This window comes from Hippopotamus amphibius, chromosome X, assembly GCF_030028045.1.
Source record: "Hippopotamus amphibius kiboko isolate mHipAmp2 chromosome X, mHipAmp2.hap2, whole genome shotgun sequence".
Taxonomy (NCBI): Eukaryota; Metazoa; Chordata; class Mammalia; order Artiodactyla; family Hippopotamidae; genus Hippopotamus; species Hippopotamus amphibius.
Genome location: NC_080203.1, coordinates 2026006 through 2043383, shown reverse-complemented (window position 1 = coordinate 2043383; position 17378 = coordinate 2026006). Strand labels below are relative to the sequence as shown.

The following is a 17378-nucleotide window of genomic DNA, read 5'->3' as shown; positions in this document are numbered from 1 at the left end:
TTCGGCTACCATGGCACCTCTCTTCTTTCTACCATCCCCCTGTCCATTTCTTCCTAAACCACTGATGGGAGTCAGCTTCACCAGCAAGAGCAGGAAGCCTGCTCTGGCCTCAGGCCACTGACACCTTTCCTATGACTCTGTGACTGGGGTGTCTCCTCAAGCTCTGTCTTAGGTCCTTTTCCTTCTTTGTCATCACGCTCTCTTTGAATAACCTTCCCCACCCCCACTCCACCCCCACGATTTCTACCACCTGTACTCCAGCGACCACCAAACGCCATCCCAGGCCCAGGCCCCACCCCTGAGCTCTGGACATACCCAAGTGATTGTAGCACATGCCACAGGCACTTCAAACTCAAGGACCTGCCCTCGGACTAAGGTCTCTGGTCCCACGCTCCCTCCCTCAGGCCCTCTGTGACATAATCAGATCGGCCCAAAGGACAAATTGCAAACGAAAAGGTGAAATTTACCAGTAAGAAATACAAGGTCCAGTCCCCAGGCCTCGACAAAGCAAAACATCGACAGCACAACCAGAGACTAGAGGAAAGACAGGAAGCTGGGCGGGCGTGAGTCAGCCGTGGGGTGGCCGCCAGCCCTGAGCCAAGGGGACCTCCAGCCTCCAGCCGGGGAGGGGGCGGCTGGCTCGGCTCGGCTAGGCCTCGCTCTCTGACCCCAGGAGCACACTCAGTCTGGCAGCGGCTCGGAGGAGGTGGATGGATGGCCCGAGAACACGGGAGGAATGGTGGCATCGACCAGCCACCCTCACACCAGGTGCCTGCAGGGCTTGCGGGTGAACAGAGTGAGATGCATTCCATGTAATTTCAAGAGGTAACAACACCGGGCCGGATTCTCCCAGTCGGAGCTGTCACATGATTCTCTGAGAAGAATGTTATGTAACCAGTTTCCCATCGCTGGAAGTGTCCAGATAACAAGTGATTGCTCAAAAATGTGGCCAGTGTGTACTGAGATTACCAGTGACACCCTTTGCAATCACTGAAGTTGACAAACCTGCAGTGCGATCGGGCTTACCGACCACCCTGCTCAGTGGCCCCTGTCTCTCTCAGATGTTTTAATTAAGCAATCAACAAGCCCCATCGGTTATTTCTCTAAAATCATTCTCATATTCTTCTTTTTTGCTGCACTCCCATTAACACTCTCTCTTTTCCAGGCTCCCTTACAGCTGGAATACAGACTCTGATGGTCTCTCCTGCCAGTTCGGCCTCAAGATTGCTTCTGCAGACCCCACAACAGTCTGCTAGCCACCTAATTAAATAATCATCTAGTTCCCGGAACTGATATGCCCAGTACGCCAAGGTAGGCGTTTGCTTCTCAATGTGCTGGAGATCATAAAGCAAAAGGATGACAAGCTCCAAGCCTTAAATTCTTGGCTCAAGGCATGGCTGGAAAACTAGACTTTCTATAATAGTGCTAAAAGACTCTCTTCTAGCTTACATGCGCAAGCTGAGATCACCCAGAACGCACCTGAGTTTAACACTGCACGTTGCCGAATTATTCCACCAGGTCTTGTATGTGAAACCAAGAGCACGCTTAGAAAACACTGGACCTGGAGAGTTGAAATGGGGACATTTGACAGCATTGGGCGGAATCTGAGTCCCACCGGGAAAACCACCAAGGAGTCAGACTGCGCAGCAAGGAAGGTTTCAGTCACCTCACTAGGCAAAGAAACCTGATCGGCTAAGGCACTGTCTTTCCGCCTTTCTTTTCCCTACTGTTTTCTGTAGGATATGCTGGTGGCAGTGAACTCGAGCTAAGTGGCATCGCTCAGGCTGTCAGGCACCCGCTCTCTTTGACACGAGAGGGAAGGAGCAGGTAGGCAGTAGCAACAGCGGGTTTCTCACCAGAACTAGTTCTGAGCTGTGGTTTGGGGTGTTTCTTCCTGGCTGTTTAACCTCAAAGCTGGTTATCCAGCCCTCTCACCATGTCTGTCAGAGACCCAATATCATTCTGTTCAGCTCTTTTTCTGCTTAAATCAGTCAGGATCAGCTTCTGTTACTTGCAAGTTAAAATCCTGACCAGTATAACATCTACAAGGAGTGTGTGGTCAGTCCAAGTTTCCTCATCTCTAAGATACACTGAAATTGAATGAAAGAATAATAAATAGATAAGGAGAAATTAAACATTTAGAAAAATTAAAAAGTAGAACTTAATAATCAAAAACCTGGTTCACTGCCAAAACAGAAATCAATAAAATAGAAAACACCAAGTAACTTAACCAACAAGGGAAAAAGGAACAGGGCACAAATTCACAATGACAGGGAAGCAATACCTCTGGGAAGAGAAAAAACAAATTTTAAAAAATCATAAGAACATTTCATAAAATGATATGTGATGAATTTGATAGCCAGGATGAAACACATACTTTTCCAGGACGGGTATAATTTATAAAACTGACTCAGGGAGAGATAGACTAAACAGATTAATTTCCATAAAAGAAATAGAGTTGACAAAGATCTAAACACACACAAAAAGCACCAGATATAGTTTAGAGGGGAATTCTGCCAAAATTTTAAAGGGCTGTTAATTCCAACTCTACTTAAAATATTCTAGAATATGGCAAACTTCCAAATTTTTATGAGCCAAGTATAACATTTATGCCAAAATCTGCTAAAGATTGTATAGAAATAAAGCCAAATTTAAAGGTAAGACCAATCTCACTTATGAATATTGATGCAAATATCTAATATAAAATATTAGTATGAATAATCCAACAACACAATAAAAAATATACCTTGTTCAGCTGGGGCTTATTCCAGAAATGTAAAGGTGGCTTAATATTAGATAATCTATTAATAGAATTCATTGCTTTGCTGGATTTAATGAAAAAGTCATATGACCAGCACTAGAAATGCCGAAAAACTTAATAAAATTCAGCAATGACTTTTGATTTAAAAAAACTTGGTGATAAAGGAATTGTGGAATATTTCACTAACATGAAGAAAATATATTCTCCTAGCCCAAAAGTGAACATTTTTCTTTCTTTTTTTAAAAAACAGCTTTATTTAAGTATAATTGGCACACAAAGAACCGTACCTAACTAATGTGTACAATGTGATGAGTTAGAAATATGTAGACACCTGTGAAACCATCACCACAGTCAAGGTAACAGACATATCCATCACCTCCCAAAGTTTCCCTATGTTCCTTTGCGTGTGTGTCAATGTGTGTGCAGTAGGAACACATACATGAGATCTAACCTTCTAACAAATTTTAAGTGCATAGTTCAGTATTGTTGGCTATAGGCATTATGCTGTACAGCAGATCTCTAGAAATAATTTATCTTGTATAACTGAAACTTTATACCAATATGGGCCAGCAATCCCACTTCTGGGTATATGCTCAAAAGAATTGAAATCAGGATCTCAAAGAGATACCTGTCCTCCTATGTTCATTACAGCATTGTTTACAATAGCCAAGACATGGAAACAATCTAAGTGTTGGATGATGGATGAATGGATAAAGAAAATGTGGTATGTTCATACAGTGCAATATTATTCAGCCTTAAAAAAAGGAAATCCTGCCATTTGTGACACGTGGATAAACCTGGAGGATGTTATGCTAAGTGAGATACGCCAGGCACAAAAGGACAAATACTGCATGATTACACTCACATGAGGTCTCTAAAGTAGCCAAACTCACAGAAGCAGAGGCTAAGATGGTGGTCTCTGGGGGACAGGGAGAGACGGAAATGAGGATTTGTTGTTCAATTGCTATAAAGTTCTAATATTTTCCTTAATAGGAAAAGACTGAAGGCATGCCTATAAAAGTCAAGATCAACATAAGCTTGACGATTATCAATACTACTATTTCACATTGGGGTGTTAATCAACACACTTGGACAAGGGGGAAAAAATGATACACATAAGAATTGAAAAAAGAAGTGGTGCAGAAAACTTTAAGACATTGATGAAAGAAATCAAAGATGACACAAACAGATGGAGGGACATACCATGTTCCTGGATTGGAAGAATCAACATCGTGAAAATGACTGTACTACCCAAAGCAATTTACAGATTCAATGCAATCCCGATCAAATTACCAACAACATTTTTCACAGAACTAGAGCAAGAAATCTTACAATTTGTATGGAAACGCAAAAGACCCCGAATAGCCAAAGCAATCTTGAGAAGGAAAAATGGAGTTGGTGGAATCAGGCTTCCTGACTTCAAACTATACTACAAGGCCATAGTGATCAAGACAGTATGGTACTGGCACAAAAATAGAAAGGAAGATCAATGGAATAGAATAGAGAACTCAGGAGTAAGCCCAAACACATATGGGCACCTTATCTTTGACAAAGGAGGCACGAATATACAATGGAAAAAAGACAGCCTCTTCAATAAGTGGTGCTGGGAAAATTGGACAGCAACATGCAAAAGAATGAAATTAGAACACTTCCTAACACCATACACAAAAATAAACTGCAAATGGATTAAAGACCTACATGTAAGGCCAGACACTATAAAACTCTTAGAGGAAAACATAGGCAGGCAGACCACTGTCTGACATACATCAAAGCAAGATCCTTTTTGACCCACCTCCTAGAATCATGGAGATAAAATCAAGAATAAACAAATGGGACCTCATGAAACAAAAGCTTTTGCACAGCGAAAGAAACCATAAACAAGACTAAAAGGCAACCCTCAGAATGGGAAAAAATAATTGTCTATGAAACAACGGACAAAGTCTTAATCTCCAAAATATAGAAGCAGCTCATGAAGCTTAATACCAAAAAAGCAAATAACCCAATCCACAAATGGGCAGAAGACCTAAATAGACATTTCTCCAAAGAAGACATACAGATGGCCAACAAACACATGAAAAGATGCTCAACATCACTCATCATCAGAGAAATGCAAGTCAAAGCCACAATGAGGTATCCCCTCACACCAATCAGAATGGCCATCATCACAAAATCTGGAAACAACAAATGTTGGAGAGGGTGTGGAGAAAAGGGAACTCTCTTGCACTGTTGGTGGGAATGTAAGTTGGTACAGCCACTGTGGAAAACAACTTGGAGTTTCCTTAAAAAACTACAAATAGAACTACCATATGATCCAGTAATCCCACTCCTGGGCATATACCCAAAGAAAACCACAATCCCAAAAGAAACTTGTACCATAATGTTTATTGCAGCACTATTTACAATAGCCAGGACATGGAAGCAACCTAAATGCCCATCAACAAATGAATGGATAGAGAAGATGTGGCATATATACAATGGAATATTCCTCAGCTATAAAAAGGGATGAGATGGAGCTATATGTAATGAGGTGGATAGAACTACAGTCTGTCATACAGAGTGAAGTAAGTCAGAAAGAGAAGGACAAATATTGTATGCTAACTCACATATACAGAATCTAAAAATGGTACTGATGAACTCAGTGACAAGAGCAAGGACGCAGATACAGAGAATGGACTGGAGAACTCGAGGTTTGGGGGGGGCGGGTGGTGAAGGGGAAGCTGAGACGAAGCGAGGGAGTAGCACAGACATATATATACACTACCAACTGTAAAACAGATAGTCAGTGGGAAGTTGTTGTATAACAAAGGGAGTCCAACTCAAGGATGGATGATGCCTTAGAGGACTGGGGCGGGGAGGGTGGGGGGGACTCGAGGTGGGGGGGGGAGTCAAGGAAGGGGGGGGAGTCAAGGAAGGGAGGGAATACGGGGATATGTGTATAAAAACAGATGATTGAACTTGGTGTACCCCCCCCAAAAAATAATAAATAAATAAATAAAATTTTAAAAAAAAAAGAAAGAAAAAAGAAGTGGTAAAACTTTCTATTTGGGGGACTTCCCTGGTGGTCCAATGGCTAAGGCTCCATGCTCCCAGTGCAGGGGGCCGGGGTTCGATCCCTGGTCAGGGAACTAGATCCCACATGCCGCAACTAAGAGTCCACATGCCACAACTAAGACCCAGCACAGCCAAATAAATAAATATTTTAAAAAGCCTCTTTCTCTTTTGGATGACATGACTGTATACACAGGAAATCCCCAAAGAAGAATCAACTGAAAAACTACTACAAAAAGTAAGAGAATTCAAAGGTAAGAGGATAGAATATCAATATGTTGAAATTATTTTGGACCCAATTTTGCGCATCTCCAAATGCACTTGGCCCCACCTAACCTTCCAGGCCTGGGTGCTCGCTCAGTGGGGAGCTGTGGCCTCTGCTGAGAGACCCTCCCACCCTGCCCAGGCCTGAGTCTATGAACCCTCAAATACTCCAGTTCCTTCCACCACTTCTGGATTCAGATGAGACCCAGTGGCTACCCAGAAAGACACTGAGAGACAGGAGCCATAAGGGAACTGGCAGATACATTTATCTCCCTTCTTTGTTGCAAAAGACCGTTTCAAGGTGAGCTGGTTCTATACAGCCTGCCCACATCTAGCCAAATGACCCAGCCAGTGGCTGTGTTTTCTCATGAAACCATGGCCAACTCAGCAAACACACCAATTGGTGTTTTCTTTCCTTCCTTCCCTTTTTTGCATCACTCTCACTGCATGGAGATTACAGCCCCAACAAAGCCTTGGCAAATAAGCTTTGGCTCAAGTTCTGTTTTCTAAGGAATTCAGGTGAAGACAGAAACCAAGAGCCCTATGGATATAAACAACAACAGTTAGCAGATACAATGGAGAGAAAGCCCCATTTACAATAACAACAAAAGTAAAAAAACAAAGAAACAAAGAAACCCCAAGCAGGTATAACCTAATAAGAATTGTGTAAAGACCAATGTGAAGAAAAAACTTGGAAATACTTGTGTAAGACGTAAAAGCTGCCTTGAACAACTGGAAAGGCTGTACACCATGTCAGTTCTCTCTAAGTTAAAAATCTAACATAATCCTCCTCCCAAAGAACAGGTTTTCTTTTGAAATTAAGCAAGCCGATTCTCAAGTTCATGTGGGAAAATAAAATCAAAACTAGCCAAACTAAACTCTTAAAACTCTATAACTCTAAAAAACTCCAAAAAAAAAAAAAAAGAGAGAATAAAGGGGGACTAGCCACATTGCTATTCAAGTCAAGTGTAAAACCTCTATTATGAAAACAGCGTAATAATGGCACGTGAATGGACAGAGGGACCAATGGAAGATAACAGAACATCCAGAAATTGAACCAGAAATAAATATGGGGAATTTCATATATGATAAGGAAGGGCACTATCAGATGAGCTTTTTAATATGCAGTGTTGACAGCCATTTGGAAAAAAATAAAATCGGATCCATCCCTTACATCTGCACCAGGATCAACTCCAAATGGATCCCTAATCGAAATGTAAAAAATAAAACACACTGTCCCGGGCTCCTGTCTGCTCCTGCCCAGATGCCTGCGCCAGAAACAGACTCTGCACCCGAGTGCTCTAAGCGCTGAGCAGGTGACCTCCCTGGGGAAGAATGGCCCTGGACCTTGCCTGAAGGGGGAGAAATGTGCAAAGTCACTGCCCGCACGGGGCCACGCCCGCCCAGGCCATGCCCAAAGGCAGCCACCCCTGCTGTGCAGGAATGTTGGAGTCCCAAGGTTTTGGTGGGATGGAGCTGAAGGTCACACTTTCAAGTCAACCCAGGTTTTGGAGACCCCGTCCCCGGCCACCTGCCAGGATCACCATGCCCCCCAGGCTCATGTCTGGCCTGGCCCGCAGGCACTTGAGTCTCCCCTGTAGACTCCCCCATGCCCTCAATAAACCCAAACACTCAGGGGAAAAATAAATGATAAAATAAAACAAAACCAAACCATATAAGCACCAGAAGAAAGCACAGGTGAATTCCTTTAAAACCAGGGAGTGGAAAATGCCTTCCTAAACCTGACTGAGAATACAGAAGCTGTAAAAGAAAATATTGACACATTCTACTAGATACACTTTTTTTTTGCACATATACACAAATAACGTAAGCATAATCAAAATACGAGTAACAAATGGGGGAAATTATACATATCTCTTCTCACAAAGGACTAATCACCTCCCAGAAATTGCCACTAAAAAGACCAACAATGGAGAAAGAGCACACAGGGCACAGGAAAATAAATAAACATATCAAGAAATGTTCAACCTCTCTCTGAATAAAAGAACTGCAAATCAAGATGACACAGAAATACCATTTCTCACCTATCAGATGGCAAAAATACCAAAGTGTAACAACACATGCTGTTGGCAAGGCTAAATCAAACATTTGTTAATATCTACTAAATGTATAGATTCACAGCCTCAGCAATCCCAGCTCTGGGACTCATACACATATACCTGCACAAATACAAAATGTCACATATACAATGTTACTCATCGTGGCAATGGTTGTAAAATCAAGAGTGGAAACAACTCAGGTGTCCAAAATAGGGACATCATACAGCTCTCAAAAATAATGATGATCTCTGGTCACGGACATCGACAGAATTCTAGAATAAAATTTTTCTAGAATTTTCAAGATGTACCTTCTTAACAACTTTCAAATATACAATTCAGTATTACTAGCTATAGTCAAGATGCTGTATATTATATTCTCGGGACTTATTTATTTCATAACTGCAAGTCTATACCTTTGGACCACCTTCACCCATTTCACCCACACATCTACATCCCCTGCCTCTGGTAACCACCAATCTGTTCTCTGTATCTTTGAGTTCAGTGTTCAACTTTTCTTTTGTTTTTTTTTTTCACATAAAAGTGAGATCACATGGCATTTGTCTTTCTCTGTCTGACTTACTTCACTTAGCATAATGCCCTCAAATTCCATCCATGTTGTTGTAAATGGCAAGAAGTCATTCTTTTCTTTTCTTCTTCTTTTTTTGGTGTTGAGTTTTATTCTTTTTTTTTAAGCTCTTTATTGGAATATAATTGCTTTACACTGTTGTGCCAGTTTTTGCTGTACAACAAAGTGAATCAGCTGTATTTATACATATAACCCCATATCCCCTCCCTCCCGCGACTCCCTCCCATCCCCCCCATCCCAGCCCTCTAAGGCATCACCCATCCTCAGTTGATCTCCCTGTGTCATGCAGCAGCTTCCCACTAGCCATCTATTTCACATTTGGTAGTGTGTATATGTCAATGCTACTCTCTCACTTCGTCCCAGCTTCCCCTTCGCCCCCCACTCCGTGTCCTCAAGTCCATTCTCTACATCTGCATCTTTATTCTTGCCCTGTTCATCAGTACCATTTTTTTTTAGATTCCATATATATGAGTTAGCATACAGTATTTGCTTTTCTCTTTCTGGCTTACTTCGCTCTGTATGACAGACTCTAGGTCTATCCACCTCACTACAAATAACTCAATTTCATTCCTTTTTATGGCTGAGTAATATTGCATTGTATATATGTGCCACATCTTCTTTATCCATTCATCTGTTCGTGGGCATTTAGGTTGCTTCCATGTCCTGGCTATTGTAAACAGTGCTGCAATGGACATTGTGGTACATGGTTTTTTTGGGATTATGGTTTTCTCTGGGTATATGCACAGTAGTGAGATTGCTGGCTCATGTGGTAGTTCCATTTTTAGTTTTTTGAGGAACCTCCATACTGTTCTCCATAGTGGCTCTACCAACTTACATTCCCACCAACAGTGCAGGAGGGCTCCCTTTTCTCCGCACCCTCTCCAGCATTTATGGCTGGAGAATATCCCATTGTATGCATACGTATATACCATATCTTTATCCATTCACCCATTGATAGGCACTTAGGTGGTTTCTATACCTTGACTGTTGTAAATAATGCTGCAATGAACATGGGGGTGTAGATATCTTTTCAAGTTAGTGCTTTCGTTTCCTTTGGATAAATATCCAGAAGTGGAATTGGTTGATCATACAGTGTTCTATTTTTAATTTGGGGAGGAATCTCTATACTGTTTTCCATAGTGCCTGTGCCAACTTACATTCTCACCAACGGTGCACAAGGGTTCCCTTTTCTCCATATCCTCACCAACACTTATCTCTTGTCTTTTTGATGATGGCCATTCTGACAGGTGTGAGGTGATATCTCATTGTGGTTTTGACTTGCTTTTCCCTGATGATGAGTGATGTTGAGCATCTTTTCATGTGCCTGTTGGCCATCTGTATGTCTTCTTCTTCTTTTAATTGGAATATAGTTGCTTTACAATTTTGTGTTATTTTCTGCTGTACAGCAAAGTGAATCAGTTATATGTATACATATATTCACTCTTTTTTAGATTTACTTCCCATTTAGGTCACCACAGAGCACTGATTAGAGTTCCCTGTGCTCGTCTGTATGTCTTCTTAAATGAACAGACTAAGATATAGAACGGGATATAGAATAAGCTACCTTTTGTACAAGAAAGGGGGGAATAAGAAGCTATATACATATGTCCTTGTATTTATAGAAAGAAATACTGGAGCGAGAGGGATATATGTATAAATACAGCTGATTCACTTTGGTGTACCTCAAAAGCTGGTACAAGAGTGTAAAGCAATTATATTCCAATAAAGAGCTTAAAAAATCAATATTGTGATTTTAGAAAAAGAAATACTGGAAGTGTGAAAGAAAAAACTATGAAATATGATTACTTGAGGGCTAAGGGCAATTAAGATGGATGAAGACTGATGTGAGGGTGAGATGTCTTAATGTATGTTTTAAATATATTTTTTTTATTTTTGAAACTCGTAAATGTAATGCCTATTCAATAACAATTTAAGAGCTGAGATAAAAGCAGAAAGAGCAACTGAACAAAACTGCCCCAAAATAGACCCATGAAACAATTTAAGACTTAGGTTGCAATGAAAATCATGCGGTAGAAACATAAATACAAATGTCTTTTATATATGAAAAGATGCTCAACCTCACTCATAAAGAAATTCAAAACGTTTGATAATATACTATATGTGGGGGGTTGCAAAGAGACAAGCACTGTGATATCTAATGGCATTTTACATTCACATACACGTTGACTCAGAAATTCTACTTCTAAGCACTTTTACAAGCAGAATTAATTGTAGCTGACTACACAGACCAACGTACAAAGACATTCACGGCAGGATTGTTTATAGTAGCATGGGACTGGAAACAAGAAAAGGTCTATCATAGTATCTCCATACAGTGAAATATTATGAAGATAATGAGAAAGATTTATATGTGCTGATATGAAACAATCCCCAAAGTGAATTGTTAAGAAAGGGGGTTATAAAATAGTGAATATAGTATACTACCATTTGTTCAAAAAAAATACGCTTGTATGTGCATGCAATATATCCGGAAGGAAAATCCGCAATGCTTGCAGCTGGAGGGAGAGACTGAGTAGCTGGAAGAAAGCGGGAAAAGGGGAACTTACTTTTCACTGTATATACTTTAATATGCTTTGATTTTGAATCATATGCATATATTCCTTAAAAATACATGCTCTGTGATATCTAATGGCATTTTACATTCACATACACTTTGACTCAGAAATTCTACTTCTAAGCACTTTTATAAGCAGAATTAATTGTACCTGACTACACAGACCAACGTCTGGATGGAAGGATGGAAGACGCCTTAGAGGACTGGGACGGGGGGTGGGGTGGGGGGGGAGACTCGAGGGAGGGTGGGGGGGGAGACGAGGGAGGGAGGGAATACGGGGATACGTGTGTAAAAACGGATGATTGAACTTGGTGTACCCCCCCAAAAAATAATAAATTAAAAGAAAACAAAATACATGCTCTCTAGCAACATATGAAAATATGTGTAGAGGAAGGACTCTTCAACAAATGGTGTTGAATCAGTTGATTAACTATTTGTAAAATACAGTTAGTATAAGTACTAACTGAAGAACATGAAAACACTGGTTAGAAAAGGTATCTGCACCCCTATTTTCATTGCAGTATTCTTTACAACAGGCAAGATTTGGAAACAACCTAAGTGCCCAATGATGAACGAATGGATACAGATGTGTATACATACACAATGGAATATTGCTCAGCCATTAAGAAGATGGAAATCTTGCCATTTGCAACAACACAGATGGACCTAGAGGGCATTATGCTATGCAAAATAAGTGAAAGACGAACACCAAATACCATATGATTTCACTCATATGTGGAATACAATAAACAAACAAATCAAACAGACACACAAAAACAAACACATAGATACAGAGAAGAGAGTAGTGGTTACCAGCATTATGCTAATATCAAAACCAGAGAAAGGTATTACGAAAAGAAAAACTACAGACCAACATCCCTCGTGAACAAAGACACAAATATCCTCAGCAAAATATTATCAAATTAACCCTGGTCACCCCATCTGGCTGTGAGAGCTCTCTATAGTCTGGGCTGGCAGTGGGCTGATCTTTTAAAGTTTCTTTCCCTATGCAATCCCTCCTTTTTGGTGAGGTTTCAGTGAGGTCTGTTAGGTGTGCATCCTGCAGCTTAATTGGCTTAAAGTGTACTCTCCTTTGGTGTGGTCTCTTTGAGGGCCGATTGGGAGAAAGAGAAACCAATAGTGTAACTGTTTTGATACTGAAAATTGATAAATATCTTTTTGAAAGAACCAGTCCCTCCCAAAACAACAAAACAAGAATATATTAGCAAATTAAATCCAGCAAAACATGAAAAGGATAATATATCACAACCAAGTGAAGTTTATCCCAGGAGCTCAAAGTTGGCTTCAAATACAAAAATCAATCACAATAATTCACCATAGTAACAGACACAAAAAGGAAAAAGCATATTATTATTTTTACAGACACAAGGAAGGCATTTAACAAAATCCAATTCATGATAAAAAGTCTCAGCAAACTAGCAATACAAGGGAACATTGGCTTGAGCTAATGTACTTAAAAGGTGAAAGACTAAATGCTTTCCCCCTTAGATCAAGAAAAATCAAGGATGTCTGCTCTCATCATTTTTATACAATATTGATAGTACCTGAAAGTTCAAACTATAAATAAGTGAGTTTAGCAAGGTTGCAGGATACAAGGTTAATATACAAAAATAAATTGACAAACGAATTCTGAAACTGGTAGGGAAAGGCAAAGGACCAACAATAGCCAAAACTCTGAAAAGAAAAACAAACTTGGCGGGCTAAAACTGCCTGATTTCAAGAATTATTATAAAGTTCTTGTCATCGAAACAGCATGGTGTTAGCATAAAGATGAGCAAGGAGAAAAAAGGAACAGACTAGAGAACACAGAAACAGACTAACATAAATGTGACCAATGGGTTTTTAACAAAGTTGCAAAAGTAATTCAATGGAATAAAGACAGTCTATTGAATAAATGAAATTGGTTTGCAAGAAAATGAATCACAACAGGAACGTCACACCTTTTACAAAATTTAACTCAAATGTATCACTGATCTAAAGTGTAAAAGTATAAAATTTTTAGGAAAAAAAACAGGAGATAATCTTCAGGATCTAGGGCTAGGCCAGAGTTCTTAGATTTGACAGTAAAACCATGATCCATAAAAGAAAAATTGAGAAATTGGACTTAAAACTTTAAAATCTTTTTCCATAAAAGATACTGTAAAGAGAAAGAAAAGACACACTATAGACTGGTAGAAAATATTTGCAAATTATATATCCAACAAAGAACTTGTATGCAGAGATAAAATAATAATTATAATAATTCCTAGTAGTGCCTGGCAGATACAACCAGTCAATAAATGTGAATTATTATAATTTTATCATTGTTGTTATAGCATTGTTTAAAATTGAGAAAATAAAAGCAAGATAAATGTTCATCAACAGAGAAACTGTTAAAATATGTTACATCCATGACAAGGAATGTTAGGCAATGGTTTAAAAGAATTAAGCAAATCTATATGTACCAACTCAGAAAGATGTCCAGCATTGTTGTGAAAAAAGAAAATCACAGGACAATTTGTATAAATTTGTGCAAAAAGAAAACTGTATCTTTGAAATTTTTCAGAATAATACTAACCAAACTTCTAACAGTTGTCATCCCTAGGGAGAGGCATGGAAGGGCATGAGGAGGGGTACACAGGATGGGTAGGAAGTGGGGGAAAATTAAAGAGGGTCTTTCACTTTTTACTGTATTTATTTCTAGATCATTTGACTGTTTATAAGAATAAGTTCGTATATTTGTGAAACAAACAGCAGAAAAGAAAAGAATCAACTATCTTTTTAAAGACCAGTAATTCACAAGTCAGAATGGCAAAAGGTGTACAAATAATAAATGCTGGAGAGGGTGCCGAGAAAAAGGAACCCTCCTCCACTGTTGGTGGGAATGTAAACTGGTGCAGCCACCATAGAAAACAGTATGGAGGTTCCTTCAAAAACTAGAAATAGAGCTACCATATAATCGATCCTGCAATCACATTCCTTGGCATGTACCCAGAAAAGGTGAAAACTCTAATTTGAAAAGATACATGCACCCCAATGTCCAGCACTATTTGCAATAGCCAAGACATGGAAACAACCTAAATGTCCATTGACAGAAGAATGGATAAAGAAGATGTGGTACATATATCTACAATAGAATATTACCCAGGCATAAAAAAGAATTAAATATTTGCAGCAACATGGATGGGCCTAGATATTATCACACTAAGTGAAGTCAGTCAGAGAAGGACAAATATTATATGATTTCACTTACATGTGGAATCTAAAAAAAAATACAAGTGAACTTACAAAACAGAAATAGACTCACAGACATAGAAAACAAACTTATGATTACCAGAGGGGAAGGGGTGGGGATAAGTTAGGAGTTTGGGATTAGTAAACACACAGCAGTATATATAAAATAGTAATCAACAAGGACCTACTGGATAGCACAGGGAACTATATTCAATATCTTGTAATAACCTATAATGGAAAAAATCTGAAGCTGTACACCTGAAAGTAACACGATATTGTAAATTAACTGTAGTTAAATTTAAAAATTTAAAGAGCAGCGAGAAAACTAACCTTTCTTTCATAGATTCGAGGATGAAACACAAGTTTACCTTGGACTGAAAGACTTCCCTAAATACAGACTCAGCTTCCATTTGTAATTTTACAAACATTAACAGAGTGCTACTTGGCCTGGCAGCACAAACAGCTGAGTTATTGCCCTAGTTGTGTCAGGGATCAAGTCTGTTTTTCTCTCTCTAGCCAATGGCACAGGGCCTGGTTCAGAGTTGGTGCTCAAATAAAAGGAAGACGGAATAAGTACTCCCGATAGGATCTGAGTGAAAAGCAGTTCGTGAGCACTGACAAATGATCGCCATCTAGTGGCAACATGGGATTCCTGCAGAACTTAGAGACCAGCAGAAACTGACTTCATGGTGTGTTCTCCAGACGGCTTTCAACCGAACAGCATCGACTGTCTAAACGACTGTGTCCCTCAGAAAGAGTTCCCAACCATGTTCTAAGAGTCAAGGTTTAAAACTCGGAGTGTTGGTAAGATGACTTCTAGGTAGTCTTGTGTCCTAAGTCTCCTCCGTCGCCACCCCATCACACACCCCACGTGTCTTATAAGCCGTGCAAAGTCCACACCTGCCACACCTCCACTGCACCTCAAGAGAAGGAAGCACGTGTGATAACAGTTATAGACACCCATGCCTTCCCAAAGTGGATGAAATACTAATATAGTTTCCTAAACCGGTCTGGTCAGGACAAGACAGAAAACACGACAGGAAAAAAAATCTGTCACGAACTTTGCACTGCAGGTTCAGCACCTTCCTGCATCATCTGGCGATATGCAGTAAACCTTTAAAAAGTCTCCCATTCCAAAGGGCAACAAGGAAACTTACCTCGAGCTGGGTTTGCAAGTACGGGTCTGTGACAGACCCTCACCCGCCCCTTTTGAGTATCAGTGAGTCTTGAAAGCAGCTGCATCGTTAGCGAAGCAGCTGGGTGATTCACAGGCTGAGAAATATTGGACCTCGTGTTTATAGACTCGGGGACTAAAAGAGAATGATGAAGGTAAACGGTGGTAGTTAATCAGAAGAATCTAGGTGTGTCTAGATCTATGACACCTACATGCCAAGGGGAACAGGGCTCTAAAATGCCGCTCAGCGGAACAAGCGGCAAAAAACCTTCCCAGAGCTTCCTAAGAGAAGGACACAAGTCTGGCCCCGGGTCGATGGAGAAAGGGGTCTGAGCAAGTGTACGCTGTAAAGACCTTGGCCTGAGGACGCGGGTGGGTGGTGCATTTAAGATGGTGATGGGATGTGTAGGAAGAGGTGCCCTCCCGAGTGCACCTGGTCTCATCCTAGCCAAAGCCCGTGGTTCCCGGAGGTTCTCGAAAAGAGCGGCGTCCGCGGAAAGGAGAAGCTGAGAAGCGACACCCTGAGGAAGGCTGTGGACGGCCGTGTCTGATGACAGCTCCGCGGGAGGACAGTGCCCGCGGCCCCGGGGCAGAGCGGAGCCTCCCCGCCCCGCCGGCGCAGGCGGCGCGTCGCGGGCCCCGTCCCTCTCCCCCGCCGCCGCCGCCCGGGGCCGGGGCCGCTCTCCCGCGAGGTCCCCCGGCCGCTCCCGCAGCGAGACGGCGCCGGGGCTCGCCCCAGCCGCCCGCCCCGCGCTCCGGCTCGACGTGCGGTCGCGCTCCGCGTCCGCCGGCCGCGCCCGCAGCCCGAGCGCGGGGCCCCGGGCCACCCCGCGGCCACCCGGCGGCCACCCGCGGCCCCGCGGGCGCGCGGCGACGCCCCTACTCACGTAGCGCTGCAGCTTCCTCTCGGGGGGCGACTTGACGAGCCAGCCCGTGCACACGGCGTCGCCCGCGCTCATCGTGCCGCGCTTCCTCCGGCCGGGCCGGCGCCCGCGGCGGGAGGAAGTCGGCGGGGATGCCGGCGGGGCGGGCCCAGCGCCTCTCGCCCGCCCGCCCGCCCGCCCGCCCGGCGCCGCCCCCGCGGCCCCGCGACCCCCGCCCGGAGGGGACGGGCGCCACCCCCGGCCTCGGGCCGCCGAGCCCTGCGCAGGGCCGGAGCCGGTCCCCCGCCGCCCTCGCCCCCGGGGCCAGTCGGCGGGGCGTCCGAAGGGCTGCTCCGCGTGCCTCGGGGTCAGGCGAGCGAAGTCTAGACCCCGCATCTGCGGTGTCGCGGCTGAGGGACAAAGAACAGCCGAATTGCCCCTGGACTTCCGGGCTCCACGCGATGGTGTGCAAATGACTGCTTCTTCTGCGCCCCTCCCCCGAAGACCTCTGTATCCAGCGATGAGCTCTGCTGCAAAACTGAACCCCAATCATCCAGAATCCGAAGGTTCAAAGATGGAAGTGCTGTTTACAGTCTCTTTGAAGCGAAGGCTTTAAAAGATGGATCCAAGAAGCATGGTGCACGCGGGGTGCTGAGCCCGGTAAATAACAGCCATGCACACGACACTTACCGAGACCGGCGGCGGCAGGGCCGGTGACTGTGCTCAACGCTAGCAAAGTGGGCTTGAGCAGGCTCTCAGCTGTGCGAGTGAGGACAGTGAGAAACAGGCTCCCATCATCCCCCAAAGTCACAC

The 17378-nt window shown here is 42.5% G+C and overlaps 1 protein-coding gene across 2 annotated transcripts in view; it reads right to left on the bottom strand.

Moving 5' to 3' along the window:
- GAB3 (GRB2 associated binding protein 3) overlaps window positions 1-16661 on the bottom strand; it is an 80692-nt gene extending 64031 nt beyond the window's left edge. For both annotated transcript variants that reach the window (XM_057718398.1, XM_057718399.1), the window contains exon 1: window positions 16590-16661. In XM_057718398.1, the coding sequence (XP_057574381.1) occupies window positions 16590-16661 (72 nt within the window). The remainder of the gene's footprint in view (window positions 1-16589) is intronic.
- Window positions 16662-17378: the final 717 nt, after the last annotated feature.